This window comes from Bufo gargarizans, chromosome 6 (genome assembly GCF_014858855.1).
Source record: "Bufo gargarizans isolate SCDJY-AF-19 chromosome 6, ASM1485885v1, whole genome shotgun sequence".
NCBI classification, from domain to species: domain Eukaryota; kingdom Metazoa; phylum Chordata; class Amphibia; order Anura; family Bufonidae; genus Bufo; species Bufo gargarizans.
Window position 1 is genome coordinate 343,036,305 of NC_058085.1, and position 23,226 is coordinate 343,059,530.

The 23,226-nt window shown below is 44.9% G+C and overlaps 1 protein-coding gene across 1 annotated transcript in view; it reads left to right on the plus strand.

Moving 5' to 3' along the window:
- The window catches only part of ADAM12 (ADAM metallopeptidase domain 12), a 676,627-nt gene that overhangs the window by 59,903 nt on the left and 593,498 nt on the right, over positions 1–23,226 (plus strand). Inside the window, exons 2-3 of the mRNA XM_044298620.1 lie at positions 18,212–18,268; positions 20,934–21,067. Of these exons, the coding sequence (XP_044154555.1) occupies positions 18,212–18,268; positions 20,934–21,067 (191 nt within the window). The remainder of the gene's footprint in view (positions 1–18,211; positions 18,269–20,933; positions 21,068–23,226) is intronic.

Sequence of the window (23,226 nt, forward strand, 5' to 3'; positions counted from 1 at the left end):
CTCATGTATACACATATGGCAGCTCATTCTAAAAAAGATATCAGCAACAAGTACTCTTTGAGTTACATATGCGTCTCTGTACCACCTCCATCTACTGAGGGTAACAAAGCCACAGTTCCATCATACATATCCTGATGTGAATTGGGGAACTCATGCTTTCTCCAAGGTCCATATTTCTTCATGGTCCAGATGTGATGTGTGTGTGTCTGTGTGTGTGTGTGTAAGTGCTATATTGAATAATAAACGCGTATATGATACACTATAATTCTTCGTATCTTTACCAATCACATACAGGATAACCTCACAATTATGTAACTGACTTCATGAACATGCACCATAGACTTTTTACCATATTTTTTATTATAAAATTGGACCCAATAGGAGTCTGCACTTAAACCCTGAAGGACCTCCGCTCACACAATTGCCCTAGTTTGGGAAAGAGATTACAGGGCAGGAAGTGACTAACGTAATATAAGGAAGAATACAACACGTAAGAGGTCAGGTTCACAGCACAGAGCTGGCGAACACAGGTGTTTTCCTCACTTCCTAAGGAAACAAAAGCTTCACTGACTGCCAAAACTACCGCTGAGATATACAGAAAAGTCACATTTTACTATAAGAATATTGTAAATTATTTCCTCAAGGAGCTGTATGGTGTAGAAGCGATTTTACTTATTGAAAATCTATATTTGGGGCTTCTCATACTACTGTTATAGAAAGCAATGAATGTCAAGAGCCCCTATCAGATTTTATTGGGAAATATCATTAAAATAATGAAAAATGATCTTATTTATGCCTCTGAGCAGTGTTGGCACTGACATGACTAGCTCCCCTCCAGCTCTGGCTGTGGTCACTGCTCACACAGAAGGGATCACTATATACAGGGGTGGATTGCCCTTAGGCCCTACAGGGAAATTTCCTGGTGGGCCGATGCCCCAGGGGGCCATCCAAGTCCTCCTCTCTGCCGCTGGCCATTTATATACTGAGCTCTCACACTAATTCAAGCTGTGAGAATCAGGTACTCATGTATCTGGCCAGCGACTGTGCTCCTGAATTCAACTGCTGTGGCCCACACCTCGCCTCCAAACCCCCTGCTCTATACATAACTGGAGGAGGAGGACAGAAGATGGTAGCTATTGATGGCCACCAGTGAGGACAGCTTTTGGGGCAGTATTTATGCTACACTGTATTATTTGGTTCTGCTTGTATGGTATTTTGCACTATGGTATTGTTGACCCCGCCTACTTGTATTGCCCACCTTCTGTTAATTTGGACCTGCCTACAAAATGGGGCTACTTTTTTTTTTTTTTCCAGGGACACTTATGTTCCCAGTCCAACCCTGGCTACATAGTCTCAGGTTACAACCCACTGTGCAGCAAAGGTTACCCCCTTGTTACCACCATTTAGATGTTAAACTGGTTGTTCCCTGCAAGGTACAAAAAAGTTTTTTTTGTATAATTATGGAAATAGTTGGGCAATAGATCTGGGAAGGACTACATTGTCTAGGGATCTCTCTGCAAACCATCTTTGCCATCAGCAGACCATATAACGGGCTACCTTTCTCTGTGCACTCGTAATGCAGTGGCCAGGTTTGGGGGGCCCCAATGCTACGCTGGATCCACATGTTGATACTCTCCAGGAGGAATGGTAAGGCATGGTGTACCCCGATGGAATATAAGTCCAGAGAGTTAGGGTCTGCATTAACCCAGTGTGCTACTTTACTGGTGGAACTCAAGTGCAACTGAGCGGCTTCTCCAGTCTCCTCTTGGGCAGAAGGGTTTCTGCTGAGGAAAGGATTGAGCTAGCTGTCCCTCTCTTTAGAAGGCTGGTACCGTGGCCAAAGGCTGGAGGCCCATGGTCTGGAGCTCAGTAGTCTGGCTGTCTCCTTGGTCACAGGGCTGGTGACCCATGGTATGTGGCTCAGCATCTCCATCTTGGCGTCTTCTTCTGGTCACTCATGTAGGCTGGCATGAGTCTCTTCTTCTAAACACTGATCCCTAACTGCAGACACTAGGGGATCTGACTGCTTTCCCATACCCCCAACCGTCCCGGATCCAGAGGGACAGTCCCAGATTTTGGTGGCTGAGGTATGTCCTGCTGTCCCCTCCCTGCTTCACCATTTCTCTCAGCTGCCGCCTGCCGGTGCTTCCCAGCAGCAGGGCAGCAGCACAATGTCCTCACACATCACGCTGCAGGCTGTGTAGGAGGAACATAGGATTTAGTCTCGGCTCCTCCTACACAGCAAGCGCGATGTATGACAGCATCCTGCCTGCTCCTGGGGAGCACTTGTAGCTGAGTTGTGATCATCAGTGGAACTAATTGAGTATTTACTGTTTGTTTCGTTTTTTAAATTCCTGTGAAGGGGGCACATGTGGGTTTAAATAATCTGAGGTGGTACATCTTGGCATAACTACTGTGAGGGGGCACATCTGGGCATTACTACTATGAAGGGACACATCTGGGCATACTATTATGAGGGGCACATCTTTGTATATCTACTGTGAAGGGGGAACATACAGTATCTTGGCATAACTTCTGTGAGGGGGCACATCTTCGCATACCTACTATGAAGGGGACACATATCTTGGCACAACTATTCTGAGGAGGCACATATCTGAACATAACTAATGTAAAGGGGTCAAATATCTGGGGATAACTGCTGTGAGGGGGCACATCTGGGGATAACTGCTGTGAGGGGGCACATGTGGGCATAGCAACTATGAAGAGGGCACATATCTGGAAATAACTCCTGTGAAGGGGAACATGTAAGCATTACTACTGTGAAGGGGGCACAATGTGGGCATAACTACTGTGAAGGGGCACATAGGCATGACTACTGTCAAACGGGCACAGTGTGAGAATGACTACTATGTGCTGGAACAAAGGGGGAATAATCACTATGTGGGGGTGTTCTGCCAGATTCCTATACCTTGCCAGAACGCTATACCGGAAGTGACGTGACGCGGCCGCACAGGAATCAGCTGGAGGAGGGTGTGTGCGGCGCTGCGCAAGTGCACATCCACTGGATTAGCAAAAAATCATTGCAGCGCCACGGGAGAAGAATTTAATGCGCATGCTTAGGGGTAGGTAGATTTTCCAGCGCAAAATGTTCCATCAGATCTCCCTACCGCTGAGTGCGCACGCGCGCACAAATCGTCAGGAGCAGTTCATCCTTACCGCAGTGCTGAGTGCAGAATATCGAGGTCACCACATAGCAGAGCTGAGTGTGGGATATTGAGGGACACCGCAGAGCTGAGTGCTGGATATTGGTGTCCCTCAATATCCCGTGGGCTCCGTGTGCATGGTCTATAACATAGAGGAGGCTATGACTGAGCTGCTCTCTCCATTCACTGCTATGGGCCTTCTGAAAATGTGACGAAGTGAACGTTGAAAGGCCCACATTGGCGGCCACCTCTCCATTTCAACGGGGCTCCATTCTTGAGATAGTAGTCGGCACCTGGTAGGCCAGCTGGGTTTCTTACTAATGTATTCTGTATATTGTAGGAAGATAGTTAGCTCCGTGAAGACATTCTAAAAAGTTATTTATAAAGTAGTAGGAGGAGGTGATGCGTTTCGTGGCTGTAGGTATAAGTCACACATTGCAGTTTGCTTATTAGCTGCTAATACTGTTATAATTCCAGCCGCATTGTGGAAACTAATCTGAACCATTTTTTCACTCTTTATTTGCAATGTGACATAGCAATTCACTGCTTGAATCCCCTGCAAATAAAACACCTCAGTATTGATCCATAAAAATGCTGCCGGACTCCGCTCCAGAATGTTAAGTAGCGCTGAAGTTACAATACCATTTCTTGTCTGCTGTGCAATAATATATTTCCTCCATTGTTAAAGGAGCACTAAATATTTTTTTTTTACTGCCTGAAAAATATTTAAAGGGGTTTCGGACCATTTATTTTAAAAAGACAGTGTTAAATTGGTGAGTGCACTAGGAGGTGGCTGGAGGGAGAAGGACAAACATACCTTTTGTGTATTTTTTTTTTCTTTTTATCAGGGGTAGTGAGAATATGAAGTTTTATGGCGGACGGCCTTATCTAACATGCTTGCATAGCATAGCTGTTGTGACTTAACACAACTCTATAAGGTTAGTACCCAGATATCTCCTATGTTGCATATCTTCCGCCGCAGCGTTAACACAGTAGAGGCGCTGCCTTTGTCTTTTGTAGTACACATTCCGCTGGCTATTGTGCACTCACATTTTAGCATCCACATTAAGGATGTAATTCCTGGACCTTCCGTTCTACTGCTGAATCAAATTTACTTGAGTTCTATGAAAATCTACGACAGGAGATCTGAACCCCCCCCCCCCCCTCCCAGAAAAAACAACTGAATTTTCAAGAGGAAACCACAGCCAGCCAGGTATCACCCCACGTAGGGGTTATTCAGATGAATGGCTGTCCTTGTAATATAAGGATGGCTTGAGTTGGCACATGAGGGGTGAGCCTGTAATATCCATATGCTATATATAGGAGATATATTATCTTCGAGAGACAACCTCTTTAAAGAGCACCTGTCTGGAGGATCAACCCTATTAAACCAGCCAAATTGCCTGATTAAAATGACACCTGTCTTGTAAAAAACAATTGTCGCATTCCCGAGAAAAAATACTTTTATTCTTTATGCATACGAGGGCCTCAGTGCACATTGGGGCGTGGCCAGCACTGGGAAGCTGAGGAGTACTGAGCAGCTAGGCCACGCCCTCCCATGCACTAAAGCTCTCTTTTCTTGAGCATGCCACAACCGATTTTCACAAGACAGGTATCGTTTTAATCAGCAGGATCAACCAGACCAGAGAGTGAGCCTGGTTTAATGGGGTTGATCCTGATGAGAGAGGCTAATTTATTCTTTAACAGGAAGCAGGGGAACTAAAGTGTCTCTGTGCCTTAATAAAGATATATGGTATAGTTTCAAGGTACAGAGCTGTGGTCACAAGGACGTGCCCACTTACCTGTCCATATAAAATAATAAAGGACAATAACTAATGAGGGGGGAGGAATTTTGCAATGGCTTCCTTCTATAATATTGATATGCCTTTTTAGAACTGCCATGCCATTTTAACTTCTTTGAAGGAGGTATCAAAGGGATGCCCACTTAATATATTGGATACTTTAATAATGTCGCTAGAAAAAGCGACCTCGTGATCCCGGCGCCACGTTATGCAGCGTACAAGGAAATTTCGTCTTTTTTGCTGGTACGCGGCACATTGTAATGAGGTGTTTTGACAGTTGATTCTAAGTACACATTCAGCACTTATCTGATCTGCTGAAGTGTTCATTATCCGAGAGCAGAGCGCCGGACACCTGTTGTGATGAAATTAGAGAGTATTTCAGAGAAACCAAACAGATTGTTCTCCATTGATTTCTGTCCATTGCTGACATTTAATCTTCTGGGTGACCTTTGAAGAAAACTTCCAGTGATGTCTTGTAGAAGCCACAGAACATATATTTTGTGCTTTCTGCTTCTTGTACAGTAATTGCTTTAAAAAAGCAACATTTATGATTTCTGTATCTATTAAATGCATTGCGCTTGGCTTCTGCGCTGCTCAAACATGGGCCTGGATGCAAAATGATCAAGTTTGTTGTTTTGTGTATTTTTCATATGTAGAGATAACTTTGGGTACGAGGGAAGAGCTATCTGGAGCCAGAACTGCAGTACGGTAACTTACTTTTGGTTTAGGCTTTGTTCATATCTGCAGATTCTGTCAAACGTGCCAGATAACATGGCACAGCATGCAGACACCATGAAGGAAACCCGGCGGTTTTCATTTTCACTTTTGGCTTTCATTCTATTTTCATGTTCCCCTGACTGCCCAATGCAGATGTGAACAAAGCCTAAACTGATGCGAGAGGCCGCACCGCCACATTTAGTAAGACTTCACCTTTGTCGTTGGTTGCACTATAATGGGGTTCCAGGGGCGTAACTAAATCGGGTTCCAGGGCTCATGGGCCCTGGTGAAAGAGTTCAGGTTGGACCCCCTTTCCTCAGTACTATGTGGCCAGGGGCAGGTGAGCACATAGCCTTCCTGCTGCCTGAGGCAAAAATTTTAATGGCACCCCCCTTTCCCCCCATGCCAAATTTTTGACCTAAGAGCCGGAGGTGTAACTTGACTAGCATGCACTTTCTATAATACTGGTGTCTTCTTATGCGGCACAAGGTTCTTTGGGCCCCCTCAGGCTCCGGTAGTGACTGTTACCTCTGAACCCCCTATAGCTACGCCCCTGTGGGTTGCACATTTTGATCTCTATTATATTATTTAAAGTGGCAAAGATTTGTGCACAGAGTTTGTATTCACATTGCTTCTTGAGAAGAATAGCAGAAAGATACGGCATGCCATGAAGTCAGGTATAAACCTAGTGTAGTGACTGCCAAAGGGTTATTGCTACAATACTCAGGTTCACTACTTTAGAATGCTTATTGTTTTGTCAATTGGGGTATATGTGATCCAGGGAGGTTGTGGGTGGAGGAAACCGGCAGCATTGGTTATAATTAGTTGCAGGGAGATCCTGCCCCCCCAGTTAGAGAGTTCCTGGCAATCTAAACTAGAGAGAAGACCTGCCTTGGTGTGCTCTGCCAAGTTGGCCCTAAAAAGAACTGCTCTCCAGGAAATCACTATGCCTGGGGGTTAACACTGTCAGAAAGATTAACCTTGCTGAGAATTAGCTCTAAGAGAAAGGAGGATTGAATTTATCCAAAAGGTATAGAACCATTTAGGCTGTGCTGGACTAAACAGTAGCGGTAACACACGTTTATGGTTTTGGACTTTACTGCACATGGTCAGGGCTTATTGCTTCTGGCGCCCACCACACTTCTGAGATGGACTAGCCATCTGGATCTAGGATCTTTAACCTGCTATTGGGAACTAAAGAAAGATTATTGAGAGTTATTGCATGCCTATGGTCAATTTGGGAAGATAGAGAGAGACTTAGAGTGGAGCATTGTGCTACCGACCAATAATACAAAGCCTTCTGGAGAGCAACTGCCTTGTTTACTACTTGCAAAAAGTGCCTATTGCTTACATTTGTACTGCAACTCTCATCATCTATTCAGTAAAAACAGGCTTTAATTGTAGTAACCAAGCAGGCCAGGTCATTGCCTCCAACATCCGCCAGTCTCTGCTCCTGTCCTCCTGCCTTGCACCCTGCCAACCATCCACCATCAAGGGCACCCTAGCCACCAACAGGCAGGAGATCCAAAAGTCCACGGTGTGCTGCAAGGGAAGACGGGTTGTGCTCCTCCATTCACTGGCTGCGCGGGAGATAGCTGGTGCCGGAATTAGCCACATTAAGGACTATAACCACTCTCAGCGCCTCAGCCACTAATCCCACTCATTATAGCTCATTTCTTATTAAACTGATAAGAATAGGGCTTCAATAAGTGTTTATGAGGTCAAGAGATCGGAGCTACCCATGAGCCATCAGCTGATAGGATTCAAAGAAAAAACAGAGACCGCTTGCAAACAGACTAACGCTACTTTCACACCAGCATTTTCAATTCCGCTATTGAGATCTATCATAGGATCTCAATAGCGGAAGAAAACACTTCAGTTTAGTCCCCATTCATTGTCAATGGGGACATAACTGAACTGAACTAAACGGAGTGCACCAGAATGCATTCCGTTCCGTTTGGTTGCATCCCCTTTGCTGACAGAATAACACTGCAAGCAGACTTTTTTTTTTTTTTGTCAGCAATGTGATACCGAGCACGACGAATCCGTCCTGACACACAATGTAAGTCAAGGGAACGGATCCGTTTTCTCTGGCACAATAGAAAACAGATCCGTCCCCCATTGACTTTCAATGGTGTTCATGACGGATCCGTCATGGCTATAGCAGACATAATACAACCAGATCCGTTCATGACGGATGCATGCGGTTGTATTATTGGAACGGAAGCGTTTTTGCAGATCCATGACAGATCTGCAAAAAACACTAGTGTGAAAGTAGTCTAATTCTTAACTCTTTCTATTACATTTTTAATAAACTCCATATTTTTTTAGCCCAAAATTTGTAAAATGAAATCATAAAAAAAAAAATGCCCTTGAAGGTGTACATAGTGTGACACAGTGAGAGGTTTGCTCTGGGAAAACAGGTATTTTCCTCCCAGCATGTGCTGCTAGGCGATTTACAGCCAGGTGAGGTCAAATATCGGACCGGATTTTAAATGCCGGTCCGGGTTTTGGCAGCACCTGGCTGTCCTTAAATAGGCAGCTGGGCTCAGAAGCCATGTCTCTGTGTTGGGATCTGGGAGCCTTGTGTCTGGATGAAGGCTTGTTACCTGTTTGGCGTGAAAACAGGTTGGTGCTGCTGTCAGCAAGGACTCTTTGAGGCAGAATTACTGCATGGTGTGAATTACCACCAACACCGCAAGGTGACTTTTTGTTTGATTATGACTGCTTGTTTTGTCACTTGTCTAAAGTGTGAAAACAACAGTGAACTGTTTGATCCAAAGAACTTGTTGTTGCCGCTATACTGCGTCCGCTAATCCTGTCTATCAGAGCGAGTCCCCACAATAGCTTAAAGGCGTTCGTATGGAAACATCTTTCATAAGGATCTGGCTACTGCCTGACATTAACCCTGCAGTGGCCAGGAGATGTAGTATTACATGGTGAAGCTTTACAATCTGATTTATAGTGGGGGTTCCGAGACTCATTTTGCATATAATAAAACATCATTTTTCTCAGCAATGCGGCCACATATGAACATGGGACCAACACAGATGCCTTCAGCGGCCAAGCGCACGTGTAACAGGTCAACCAGTGTCATAGGTACAAATCTGCTGACAAATGCCCTTTAAAGGGGTTCTCTGAGACCAGAAATTCATTTTCATATGGCTAAAAAAACGAAACTCCCCATCACTTTGGTTCCAGCACCGAGCTCTCTTCTCCTCTGCTTCTAGTCCCTGCTGGACCGGACATATAAAGCGCCATCTGCTTACATGTCACCACTGCCCACCAATTAACAGACTCGGCAGTGGCAGTGGGCACGTGCTCTGTCTGCACATGTCACGGGCCTAAGGCTATTAATTGGCCAGCAGTGGTGACATGAGCGTTGATGGCGTGTCACACTCACACAGGCACAGGAGAACAGAGCTCGCTGCTGGGATCAAAGCTCTGAGGACAGGTGAGTCTTCTTTTTTTAATTCCTGCACCCCGCCTGGAAATATTAAAAGGAGTTCCCAGTGCAATGATTAAAAGGTATCCTCAATCCACAGGAGAGGGGATAACTAACTCACCTGTGAGGGTTTGACTGCAAACCCCCCCCCCCCCCCCAAATCCCCAAAACAGGGATCCTGGCGCTGCAAGTCAAGCATACATCCTGCTGCTCCATTTATTCTCTATGAGACTGTCAGAGGAAGCCAGGTATAGAGCTGTCCCCATAGACTGAATGTGGTGGGATGCATGCCTCGTCAGGACAATAGAACGGGATCCCCGTTCTCAGGATCGGTGGGGATCCCATTGGTTGGATCCTCACTGATCAATTAGTTATCCTCTATCCTGAGGATAGTACCATTTTACCAATGGCACAAGTTTGGGAGCAAGTCAACACCTGCCAGGATTAAAGGTGTTGTCTCATTTTAGGCATTTATCATGTAGAGAAATCTAATACAAGGCACTTACTAATGTATTGTGAATGTCCATATTGCCTCCTTTGCGGGCTTGATTCATTTTTCAATCACATTATACCAGAAGTTACGACCACCCTGCAATCCAGCAGTGGTGGTCGTGCTCGCACACCATAGGAAAAGGCATCAGCCTCTCTGGTGGCCAGGACCGCTGGAGTACACACACGCCGGTGTTTTTTCCTACAGTGTGCAAGCACGACCACCAATGCTGAATTACAGGGTGGTCATAAACACTGTATAGGAGAAGTGCATAATGTGATGGAGAAATGTATCTAGCCAGCAAAGGAAGCAATATAGACCATCACAATACAATAGTAAGTGCCTGGTATTAGCTTTATCTACAGAATAAATGCCATTTGCTGAAGTGAGAGACAACCCCTTTAAAGGTAGTTAAAATGCACCAAAATTATTATTAATTTTATTATTATTTTAGGAAGAATGTGCCATTGACTTTTTTACTATTCAGAAAAATCTGATGCCGACATCAGCTGTAGCTATGTACCCTGGATGAGCACTCTTAGAAGCCTGTGTCCTTTGGAGGAGAGATGCTGGGTCATGCCGGGGGACGCTACCGTGCCACTATTCACAGATGTCTTGGGGCTCTGTGTTAATGCTGCATAATTAACATTAAGAAGAAGTTTTAAACCTGCCAGATGTTATATCTCCTCATAGCAGAACATCCATTAATTACTCAGAGAACTAATGAAATTAAGTGTCACTGGTAAATGCGAGAAGCTGTCCTAGGAATGGCGAGAAAGTGCTTAGAAGTTCATCTTTACATTCCTAAAGTACATATACATACAGTAAAAATCTTACTTCTGTTTACACAGGCAAATATCTATCTATCCATCTGATATCTATCTGTCTATTTCTCTATCTATTTGTCTCTCTGTAAATATCTATCTGCAACAGGCGGCCCCCCAGGACGATCAAGTCCCAGTCTTTAGGAATGCCAAGTGGTATGTTGTGGTCCTAATGGTTTGTGTCATGGTGCTCCTACCTGGATACTGTTGCTCCCCGGGGTTAGGCTCGGTAGCAACAAAGGAGTTGTAGTTGGTGGAGTAAGTAGAGTCCAGACTTGATAAAGTTTACCGGTTTTACTTGAACAACCTTGCAATAATCTTGTCATCCAAACGATATTTGATCTTTCTCTTGGTTCCAGCAGGCTAAGGATAAACTGTCAGGTAAACCTGAGTACTTTGCTTTATCTTTGCACTGCTGTGCGAATCTCTGGCTTAGGTCTGGTTCCTATCAGCTTCAGCTGCTGTTTCTTATGAGAGTGAGGTCCTTTTATATCTCAGGAGTGGGCTGCTCTCTGAGCTACTTTCCCAAAGCTGCTGCAGCATTGAGGGGAAAACACTCCCACTGCACCATGCTGCTTCACTCTCTCACTCCAACTCTCAACTCCCTCACAGCTTCCTGCAACCCCTCCCTTGGTAGGAAACGGCTCTAGCCAACTTCTGCCCAAAAGTGTGTGTGTGTGGGGTGCTGGAATGGTAAGTTCCATTCTGACTAAAGATTTCTGCCAGATACACTGCCACCTGCTGGGCAACCAGGCACATTAAATGAACATAAGAGTTTTTACATGTAACAAAATGACACTTTGCTGGTGGTGAAAACCAATACAATGGCGGAAAAAGGCTAACAATAGGAATGTAGGAGTAATAGTGTCCCTCTGGGCCACTACATATCTATCTATATCCAAAAAATGCCAAGGCAGCCTTTAAATATCCGTGAAAAACAGAGGGTGTTTTATTAACTCATGTGGTAACAGCAACGTTTCAGCTCACTCCATGGAGCCTTTATCAAGCCATCTTTGTGGTCTTGGTAAAAGAGTGCAGCTTTATTCCTCTGCCAACCCCTCCATCTCCTTTTTGATTGACAGGATGAGATTCCTGCATAGTCATCTCACCTGGCCCTGTCAGTCTAGGACAGGCATCCTCAAACTGCGGCCCTCCAGCTGTTGTAAAACTACAACTCCCACAATGCCCTACTGTAGGCTGATACCTGTAGGCTGTTCGGGAATGCTGGGAGTTGTAGTTTTGCAACAGCTAGAGGGCCACAGTTTGAGGATGCCTGGTATAGGAGACAGAGGGGCAGGCAGAGTAAGAAAGAGGAGTAAGGGTGCACAGAGTGGTTTGGGCCCGCCCTCAGTGCACTTAACTGCTCATTTGCATGTGAAATTAAAATGCTTTAATCCAGAATGAAGCAAATGATTGCTAAGGGAAAGTTATGAGCTAGCCCTACAAGACACTGTGCCTGGTTTGTCAATGAATTTCATGATGACAGACTCCCAATATTATTTGGATTTCTGCGCTACCACTGATAGTCCTTCATCAGGTCTACCATATTGTTTACCAGGCACGGCACCATACTGGTAGTTGTGGTTGTGTTTGGTACTGCAGCTCACTTAGATCTGGATTCAGCTGCAGTATCAGACACAGCCACAACTACATGTATGGCGCTATGCTTGAATCGGATGCCATACACAGTCGACCCCTATGTCCCTTTCATTCCAATCAGCAGGGTTGCAAGGAGTTGGACCACCGCCAACTAAATATTGACAGCCTATTATTATTATTATTTATTATTAAAGCGCCATTCATTCCATAGCGCTGTACATATGATAAGGGGTGCACATACATAATACAGACAATTGCACTAATCATAAACAAGATGAGTTACAAACTGGTACAGAAGGAGAGAGGGCCCTGCCCGTGAGGGCTTACAATCTACATGGTATGGGAGAAGGACACAGGAGGTGCGGGTGAAGCTGGTCATGGCGGTATAGAGGCAGCAGGGTCACTGGTTGTAGGCTTGTCTGAAGAGGTGGGTTTTCAGGTTTCTTTTGAAGGACTCCACTGTAGGCGAGAGTCTGATATGTTGCGGTAGCGCGTTCCAGAGTATAGGGGATGCACACGAGAAATCTTAGAGTTGATTGTGGGAAGAGGCGATAAGAAGAGAGAAGGAGGTCTTGTGAGGATCAGAGAGTGCGTGTGGGGGTGTAACGGGAAAGTAGCTCAGAGATGTAGGGAGGGGACAGGTAATAGACGGCCTTGTATGTATTTGTTAGTACTTTGAAGTGAAATCGCTGGGCAATGGGGAGCCAGTGAAGAGATTCCACGGATCGTTCATGAAAGTCCCAGAAAACTTCTTGAAAGGGGTGGTATCAACTGGAACATTAGTGACATATTGCTAGGAGATGCCAGCAATATTAGATAGGTGCAGGTCCCAACTCTGTAGAACAAAGCTTCCAAAGAGAACTAGAGCATACTGCGAATGTGCGGCCGCCCTCCATTCCCATCTATGGGAGTGTCGAAATAGCCGAGCTCGAGCGGTGGAACAGTTGATGCGCTTCCGTTGACGCCCTCTCCATTTATTTCTGCTCAGTTATTTTCAGCACTGCCGTAGAAATGCAGCTGTGCATGTGTGGCGCACTCGATCGTTCCTAGAGGTGGGACCTGAACCTATCTGACATTGGTACCATATCTTAGTGATATGCCACCAATGCTCCAGGTGAGACGACCTCTTTAATGATCATTCTAGAACTGTTTCCCCTTCTCCTACAATACATATTAGATTTATGTGAATGTTAGCAATAATCCCCTAACAATTCCCCTCTCAGATATGTATATAATAATATACGGCAGATTTTGTGTAACACGGAGCACTGTGTATTGGCAAACAAGAGTGGAAATGTAACATCGGCATAAATCCTCTCCGTCACTAAAGCTGTCTCAGATAAAATACAATATATATCTCTACTTACCAATCCAAGGCACAAGATGAAGAGGAATACAGAGGAATATTTCATACAGGAGGCTGCCGAAAACATTCATCAACCCAGTGATGAAATGTCACGGGGATGTGAGAGTGTTCTTTCTACCTACGTTTAAAATTATTTTTGCAGATTTTTTTTTTATGTACAACTCGGCGGCCGATGTGACCTTTTACAAAGGAAACTTCAGCAAATGCAGAAAAGGAGTCCTCAACTTATAGCAGATAGAACACTGTGTGCTAATGCAACCCGACAGCCCGCGCCGGCAAGGGAAACCTCAAAGATCATAGTCTGATTAAAGGGATTATAGCTGAAGAAGAGATTGTAGACCATAGCAGGCAAAACTCCCAGGTATTCACATACTAAGTGGTTGGAAGGAGGGGGACTGATCGGGCATATGGTCCTGGTGCCATAAGGGATGCCAAAAGCCACTCATCCTTGGTAAGGGTAAAGGGTTAGGGCAGCAACTTTGTTAAAGGGGTTGTCTCAGTCCAGCAAATAGCTGCCATGTAGAGAAAGTTAATACAGGGCATTTACTAATGTATGGTGATTCTCCATATTGCCTCCTTTGCTAGCTGGATTCATTTTTCCATCACATTATACACTGCTCGTTTCCTGACCACCCTGCAGTCCATTAATGGTGGTCGTGCTTGCACACTATAGGAAAAAGAACTAGCCTATGTGCACTTCCAAGGTCCCAGCCACCAAAGAGGCACGATCACCACTGATGGATTGCAGAGTGGTCGTAAGCATTGAAACGAATAGTGTATCATGTGATGTAAAAATGAATCCAGTAAGCAAGAGAAGCAATATGGATAACCACAATATACTAGTAAGTACTATTTGCTGAAGTGAGACCACCCCTTTAAGAAAATCCAATCCTAATGCTAATCCGCAAGGTTGTTCCCGAAGATGCACACACATATTATTTCGTCAAGGGGTACAGAAGGGGTAAATAGAGGAGAAAGGTGCCCTATTAGATTAATTTGGCTCATGCCACCACATCCAGTCTTGCATCTTCTACATCCCCTTCTGTTAACCTTGTGCTCAATCTCCCTTGTTTGCTGATGCTTTAGTAGCCATTGAGATGAAAAACCACGTGGAGGTCTCCAACCCTAACTAGAAATAGCATAGAGCCGGACCAGGCCCATTGTAACATAATGTTAATACAAAAGATATGAGAATGAATAAACTTAGGGCTCTTTCACACCTGTGTTCTTTTCTTCCGGCATAGAGTTCCGTCGTCGGGGCTCTATGCCGGAAGAATCCTGATCAGTTTTATCCTAATGCATTCTGAATGGAGTGAAATCCATTCAGGATGCATCAGGATGTCTTCAGTTCCAGAACGGAAAGTTTTTTGGCCGGAGAAAATACTGCAGCATGCTGCGCTTTTTGCTCCGGCCAAAAATCCTGAAGACTTGCCGCAAGGCCGGATCCGGAATTAATGCCCATTGAAAGGCATTGATCTGGATCCGGCCTTAAGCTAAACGTCGTTTTGGCGCATTGCCGGATCCGACGTTTAGCTTTTTTAGAGTGGTTACCATGGCTGCCAAGATGCTAAAGTCCTGTTTGCCATGGTAAAGTGTAGCGGGGAGCAGCATACTTACCGTCCGTGCGGCTCCCGGGGCGCTCCAGAGTGTCGTCAGGGCGCCCCACGCACATGGATGACGTGCTCGCATGGCACGTCATTCATGCGCATGGGGCACTCTGACGTCACTCTGGAGCGCCCCGGGAGCCGCACGGACTGTAAGTATACCGCTCCCCCGCTCTCCGCTCCTACTATGGCAACCAGGACTTTAATAGCGTCCTGGCTGCCATAGTAACACTGAAAGCATTTTGAAGACGGATCCGTCTTCAAATGCTTTCAGTACACTTGCGTTTTTCCGGATCCGGCGTGTAATTCCGGCAAGTGGAGTACACGCCGGATCCGGACAACGCAAGTGTGAAAGAGGCCTTACACAGGCTAAGTGAATAAATATATAACAAAGTGTGATTAAATATACAATAACACAAACAAATCACATACAGAATAATAAAAAGTAAATAAACCATGGCTGTCTACCACGTTCTAACACATGACCGACACCCCAGGGTGTACAAGAGATAGGGCAAATCCATACTAGCATCCTACCTAAGATGAAGTGCCTGGTAGAATCTTAATTAATTGTTAGTGCAGACCACACTTATTTTCATCAGCCCCTGCTCCTGTGTGCATCACGCATGTCTCTCAGATCACTCAGGAATGTGTTCTTATCAGCACAATGGGGGATGGGTACTACCTGTAACCCACCACATTACAAGGCAAACTTATAAACTATTAGGCCTCATGCACACGACAGTATTTTTTCACTGTCCGCAAAACGGGGTTCCGTTGGTCCTTGATCCGTGACCGTTTTTTCGTCCGTGGGTCTTCCTTGATTTTTGGAGGATCCACGGACATAAAAAAAAAGTCGTTTTGGTGTCCGCCTGGCCGTGCGGAGCCAAACGGATCCGTCCTGAATTACAATGCAAGTCAATGGGGACGGATTCGTTTGAAGTTGACACAATATGGTGCAATTGCAAACGGATCCGTCCCCATTGACTTTCAATGTAAAGTCAGGAGTCCCTTTTATACCATCGGATCGGAGTTTTCTCCAATCCGATGGTATATTTTAACTTGTCTGTGCGGTGCATTGCTTAATGATCTGTCACTTACCAGAAGGAGGAGCTCCCGGCCGGTCACAGACAGCGCAGCAGCCAGCAGGTAAGTATGATGCTTCTACTATTGCTAAGTAACCATGGCAACCAGGACTGCAGTAGTGTCCTGGTCGCCATGGTTACCGATCGGAGCCCCAGTGATTAAACTGGGACTCCGATCGGAACTCCGCTGCCACCAATGATCGGGGGGGGGAGAGGGGATGCCGCACACTGGCCACCAATGTTATTAATACAATAGAGGGAGGGAGGGGGGGCCGGGGGAGGCCGCACACTGTGCCACCAACGTATTAATATAATAGAGGGAGGAAGGGGGGGCCGGGGGGTCCACACTGGCCACCAATGATATTAATACAATAGAGGGAGGGAGGGGGGGCGGGGGGGCCGCACTGGCCACCAATGAAATTTAAACTGGGGAGGGAGGGGGGTCTTCCCCCTGCTGCCTGGCAGCCCCTGATCTCTTACAAGGGGCTATGATATGCACAATTAACCCCTCAGGTGCAGCACCGGGGGGGTTAATTGTGCTGATCACGGCCCCCTGTAAGAGATCGGGTGCTGCCAGGCAGCAGGGGGCAGTCATGTACACAGTTCGTTGCATATTCTAACTGAAAGCGTCCCCATCACTATGGGAACGCCTCTGTGTTAGAATATACTGTCGGATCTGAGTTTTCACGAAGCTTTTATGCAGACGGATCTTCGGATCCGTCTGTATGAAAGTAACCTACGGCCACGGATGCCAATCTTGTGTGCATCCGTGTTCTTTCACGGACCCATTGACTTGAATGGGTCCGTGAACCGTTGTCTGTCAAAAAAATAGGACAGGTCATATTTATTTGACGGACAAGATACACGGATCACGGATGCGGCTGTTGAAAGTCAATGGGTCCGCGAAAAAAAAAAACGGAAAACGGCACAACGGCCACGGATGCACACAACGGTCGTGTGCATGAGGCCTTACACGGAGTATTAAACATAATGTAAAAGAGGGCCAAATTAAAGGGGACAGAACCAATCAGTACTTAGAAATACCCTTACAATACACAAAATGTTTAATTTAGCGGCTTTTGCTCTGGATAACGTGTTCTGACTTTATGACTCACACTGTCAAACTTAAATAATTAAATTATAGAGATAGACAGGCACACTTCATTTGGAATAATTCAGAGATATTGGGTTTACATCATCCATATATACATTTATTTGTCAATACGAATAGAAAATATATTTTTTTTTAAATAGCCGGCATTTAACATATAAATAAAATATACAAATGCTCCTCTGTTTGATGTGTATGCAGCAAGCGGATTAGATTACCTCCTACACAGCAACCAATGAGGGACTACAAATATGGTCTCTATCTGCTGCTTATATTTCTTTTCCTCTAATTGAATCCAGTTTTTAATATTTTGTAGATATCAGAAAGCATTTTCAAAAAGATATATAGCTTATGTAATTATATTGTCTCTCTTTTTTTCCAGTATAATATAAAATGCCATGATATATACACTCACCTAAAGAATTATTAGGAACACCATACTAATACGGTGTTGGACCCCCTTTTGCCTTCAGAACTGCCTTAATTCTACGTGGCATTGATTCAACAAGGTTCTGATATCATTCTTTAGAAATGTTGGCCCATATTGATAGGATAGCATCTTGCAGTTGATGGAGATTTGAGGGATGCACCTCCAGGGCACGAAGCTCACGTTCCACCACATCCCAAAGATGCTCTATTGGGTTGAGATCTGGTGACTGTGGGGGCCATTTTAGTACAGTGAACTCATTGTCATGTTCAAGAAACCAATTTGAAATGATTCGAGCTTTGTGACATGGTGGATTATCCTGCTGGAAGTAGCCATCAGAGGATGGGTACATGGTGGTCATGAAGGGATGGACATGGTCAGAAACAATGCTCAGGTAGCCCGTGGCATTTAAACGATGGCCAATTGGCACTACTGGGCCTAAAGTGTGCCCAGAAAACATCCCCCACACCATTACACCACCACCACCAGCCTGCACAGTGGTAACAAGGCATGATGGATACATGTTCTCATTCTGTTTACACCAAATTCGGACTCTACCATTTGAATGTCTCAACAGAAATCGAAACTCATCAGACCAGGCAACATTTTTCCAGTCTTCAACAGTCCAATTTTGGTGAGCTCGTGCAAATTGTAGCCTCTTTTTCCTATTTGTAGTGGAGATGAGTGGTACCCGGTGGGGTCTTCTGCTATTGTAGCCCACCTTTCTTTCCCATTCTGACATTCAGTTTGGAGTTCAGGAGATTGTCTTGACCAGGACCACAACCCTACATGCATTGAAGCAACTGCCATGTGATTGGTTGACTAGATAATCGCATTAATGAGAAATAGAACAGGTGTTCCTAATAATTCTTTAGGTGAGTGTAGATGAACAGTTCCAAAGGATGTTCTGTGTTATTGTATAATTATATATAGTTCACTAGTAGAAGGACCCGGCTTTGCGCGGGTATATTTCATCTATTTCATTTAATGTTTGTGTGTGTCGTTAAAAAATAGACAGTATCCCCCATAACAGTGACCTCTACAGCACCCCGCCCCTTTAACAGTGAACTCCAAAGTTTGCCACCCCTTAACACTGAGCCCCCCACAGTGCCCCGCCACTTTAAAATGGGACCTCCACAGCAGCCCATCACTTAAAGAGGACTATTCACCGATTATGACACTGTGAACTAAGTATACAGACATGGAGAGCGGCGCCCGGGGATCTCACTGCACTTACTATTATCCCTGGGCGCCGCACCGTTCTCCCGCTATGCCCTCCGGTATCTCCGGCCACTAAGTTATAGTAGGCAGAGATTTCAGTCACTAAGTTATGGTAGGCGGAGTCTGCCCTTGTTCTGCTGTAGCGCTGGCCAATCACAGCGCAGAGCTCACAGCCTGGGAGGTTCTTTTCTCCCAGTCTGTGAGCTCTGCAATGCGATTGGCCAGCGCTACAGAAGAACAAAGGCAGACTCCGCCTACCATAACTTAGTGCTCGGAGATACCGGAGGGCATAGCGGGAGAACGGAGCGGCGCCCGGGGATAATAGTAAGTGCAGTTAAATCCCCGGGCGCCGCTCTCCGTGTCTGTATTCTTAGTTCACAATGTCATAATCGGTAAGAGGTCCTCTTTAACTTTCACTTTCACAGCAGGCCGCCCCTTTAACAGTGAGTTTCAAAGCACTCCACTCCCTTGACTGTGACCTCCTCAGGGCCCCCCTTAACAGTGACCTCCACAGTACCCTGCTGCCTTATCAGTGACCTCCACAATATCCCACTCCCTTAACAGTGAGCTCACAGTACCCTGCTGCCTTAACAGTGACCTCCAAAGCAGTTGCCCCTTTAATAGTGGCCCCTGCCGCCTTAACAGTGATCTCCACAGTGTCAGCCCCTTTAACAGTGACTTCCACAGCGGCCTGCCCCTTAACAGTAACATCCACACTGAACGCCTCTTTAAGGCCTCTTACACACGGCCGTATGGCTTTTTCAGTATTATGCAGTCCGCAAAAAATGGGTCCGCAATAAATACAGATGACGTCCGTGTGCATTCTGTTTTTTCCAGAATGGAACAGCTGGCCCCTGATAGAACAGTAGTATCCTTGTCTGTTATGCGGACAATAATAGGACATGTTATATCTTTGAATGGAACGGAAATACGGAGGGCATATGGAGTACCTTCCGTTTATTTTGCGGATCCGTTGAAATGAATGGTTCCGTATACGGAACGTAAATTGAAAAAAAAAGGCCTTAGAAGAGGCCTTACAGTGACCTCCAAAGTGCCCGCCCCGTTAACAGTGACCTCCACAGCGCCATTCCCCTTTAATGCTAGGGCTACACAATGACATGTGTCGCGCAACATTTTGTCTCAACAATATTTATAATAAAAGTCTGTGGTGTTGCACTGCGACGAGTGACATACTGCGACACGACAGTCGTAAAAAAATCCATCCAAGATGGATTTTTCTGCGGCTGTCGCGTCACAGTCGTGCAACTTTTACTCTCCAAGGGCCTTGTGGTAATTGGGTAGGGTGCCTTTATTTGCTTCTAGCTGATTTCAGTGGCCAAAAAATATATAAAAAAAAAATTGGAATCTACTGCAGCCTGGTGAAACATTCAACATCCCCACATCAATATACATTGCTCATTTTAGTACATCAAATGCCCATGCTTTTGAAAGAATAGGCTAAATACTGTACACTTTTGTGGGAATTTTTTCTTTATTATTGCATTTGCTCTTTATTAAAAATGTCCAGCAATTTCTGAGATACAAGAGTTAAAAAAGTCTGTCTGCAAGCTATGACTTTTTTTTTGAATCCCGTCATCCGACTGCTCATGTGTAGTTCTTATCTCCAATCTCCTGACCTCACACTCAATTCTTATCAAGCTTGGGGATCAGATGCGGAGCAAAAATACGGTTGTGTGCATGGGGCCTAATACGAGTGTCCTGGCAGAGGGACCTAAAGTAAAGTAAGGACACCCTGACCCCTGCTCTTTATTTTCTATAATGTAGATTTTTTTTATTTTATTTTTTTAGGTTTTGCGTATTAAGTGCTTTCTTATTCTTTGCTTCTTTTTTTTTTTTGGTCATACAACAATATATTTTTTTTATTTTTTATTACTGCTTCACAAAGCGAAAATTTGCCAGAAACATTTAATTGATTTGATTTACTAAGAGATTTCCCAGAACAGATTAATCTTCCGGTGGCTCTGCGCAGTCATCTGAACGGCAATGTGTGCGTTTGCAGGTCGCTCCGTACTAAAACGAGTCTGTATTTTCTCTTTTTTTTTCTTTGCTTTGTCTAGGAGAGAATGTGGACTGTAATTTGGGATCGTCTAGGAAACAGACAGAAAAGGAAGACTGCGGACATTATGAAATAATAGTCCCTCATCTTTTGAATGGTGAACAGTGGAAGCCGATAGGTACCATCTTTCCCAAGGTTAGATTTCTATTTTGTGCCCCTGTGAGATGATGCTTTGAGCTGCACAATGGAGAATGAAAAGGGAACATTGGAAACGGCAGAATTATATGTTTTGCTAAGAATGTAAGGGACAGAAACAATTCCGACCGTTCTCTGTGCCCAGCGCCCAACGTATAATTCAGCGCGAGACGTTTCTTGAGTTTCTCCAGATGATGTCTGTTACCTTGTATCCAGGTTCACTCCATTTACACTCATTACCTCACAATGCAGCACAGACATGGAGCGAGAGGACACTCCGTATTTTATAGGAGTTATTTTATCTCTCAAGGTCAGACTGTTTACCCACGTTTCCGAAATACTTGCAGACTTCTGCTATAGCATCGTTAGATCACCCCTCCTGACATGTCTGGTGTAGTAACTACTTGCATTCCTCACAAAATTTCTGCAGAATCTATTCCTATAACTCTGTGTTGTGTCACTCCTCTGTTATTACTACTAGAAGTTTATGAATAAATTTCGAGAAGTTTGCAACTATGATCCATCTGGGTGTTAATGGGGTTGTCTCACCTCCTTATTTCAATCCTCAGTGCACGGCTCCCGGGACCCTTCCTGAGCTTTAGTGGGGGCGGTGCCTCTGCTGTGAGTGATGCTAGAAAAATATAATCCCGCCCCTTGCCTGTACGTGTGCGCTCCTGAAGCTGCTAGTGCATCAGAATCACTAGCAGTCTCAGGGGAACAGATCCAGTACAGATCACGACAACCAATGATAAGAGGGTTGAGTGATCTGAGAGGTGGCCAGGAACGGTCCAGTGCGCCCTCGCTCCATCAATTCCCGGCCACCAGAAAGGCTGGCTTTTTTTCTTGCTGTGCGCAATCGCGACCACTGCTGCTGCATTGCAGCAGTGGCCGTGACCCCTAGAGACAAGCAGTCTATAAAGAGAAGGAAGAAAGAAGATAGTGGGGACCAGAGCCATTACTGATAATGCATCTACATTAGTAAGTTACTTATATCAATGGTATAAAGATAATAAATATAACTTGATGAGGTGAGACAACCCCTTTAAGAGTTGGGGGAGTGTCTACTCTCTGCACAGTCTGCCACTGGCAGCACTGATTGGATAATATCAGATCATGCAGGGATACACCCCCAACTGGTAACACCCAGAGGAATCTTCATTGCAAACTGCTGGAAATTAATTTTCAAATGTCTAGTAGGAGTAATAGAGGAACGGTACCACATAGAGTTATAAGGATAGATGCTCCAGAATTGTTATTACACGGGGAATGCAAGTAGTCATCAGAACAGACCTGTCAGAAGGGGTGACTGGTATTCTTTAAGAAGTTAATTCAGGATAGATTAATTACTTTTTGGATATTTGCAGGTAATAGCATCAGTAGCTCAGCAAGACCTAAAGTAATAGAAACTCAATGAATGGAGTATTGGTTTGGTAGCATATGAATTACTAAACTGATTGCAATGTGTTTTGATGATAAACGATCATACTTACACATAAAGACCCAGATTTACTAATATGTCTGTGCCTAAAATCTGTCTAAAAGGGTATTTTCACATGTTATGGTTATGGCATCTTGTGATAAACCCCTAACATGCTGTGCACCGGTGAACATACAATTTAGGCTACTTTCACACTGGCGTTTTGGTTTCCGTTTGTGAGATCCGTTCAGAGATCTCACAAGCGGTCCAAAACGGATCAGTTTTGCCCTTAATGCATTCTGACTGGATAAGGATCCACTCAGAATGCATCAGTTTGGCTCCATTCCGTCTCCATTCCGCTCTGGAGGCGGACACCAAAACGCTGGTGTCCATCTGACGAAACTGAGCCAAACGGATTCGTCCTGACACACAATGTAAGTGAATGGGGACAGATCCGTTTTCACTGACAAAATATGGCACAATAGAAAACTGCGTGCATGTCCTATCAGCTAACATTTTCAGATATAGTTGCTCACGTCTCAGACTCTGTTCACATAACACTTGGGCCGGCTGGAGGGTTTTCTGATAAATCCGGCAACATATGTCACTGTCCAAGTGCACAGTGGCTTACTTCGCCCATAGGTTCTCATGTACCGTATTTTTGGGACTATAAGACACACATTTTTCCCCTAAAAGGGAATGAAAAATGGCTGTGTGGCTTGTATAGTGAATGCTAATGACC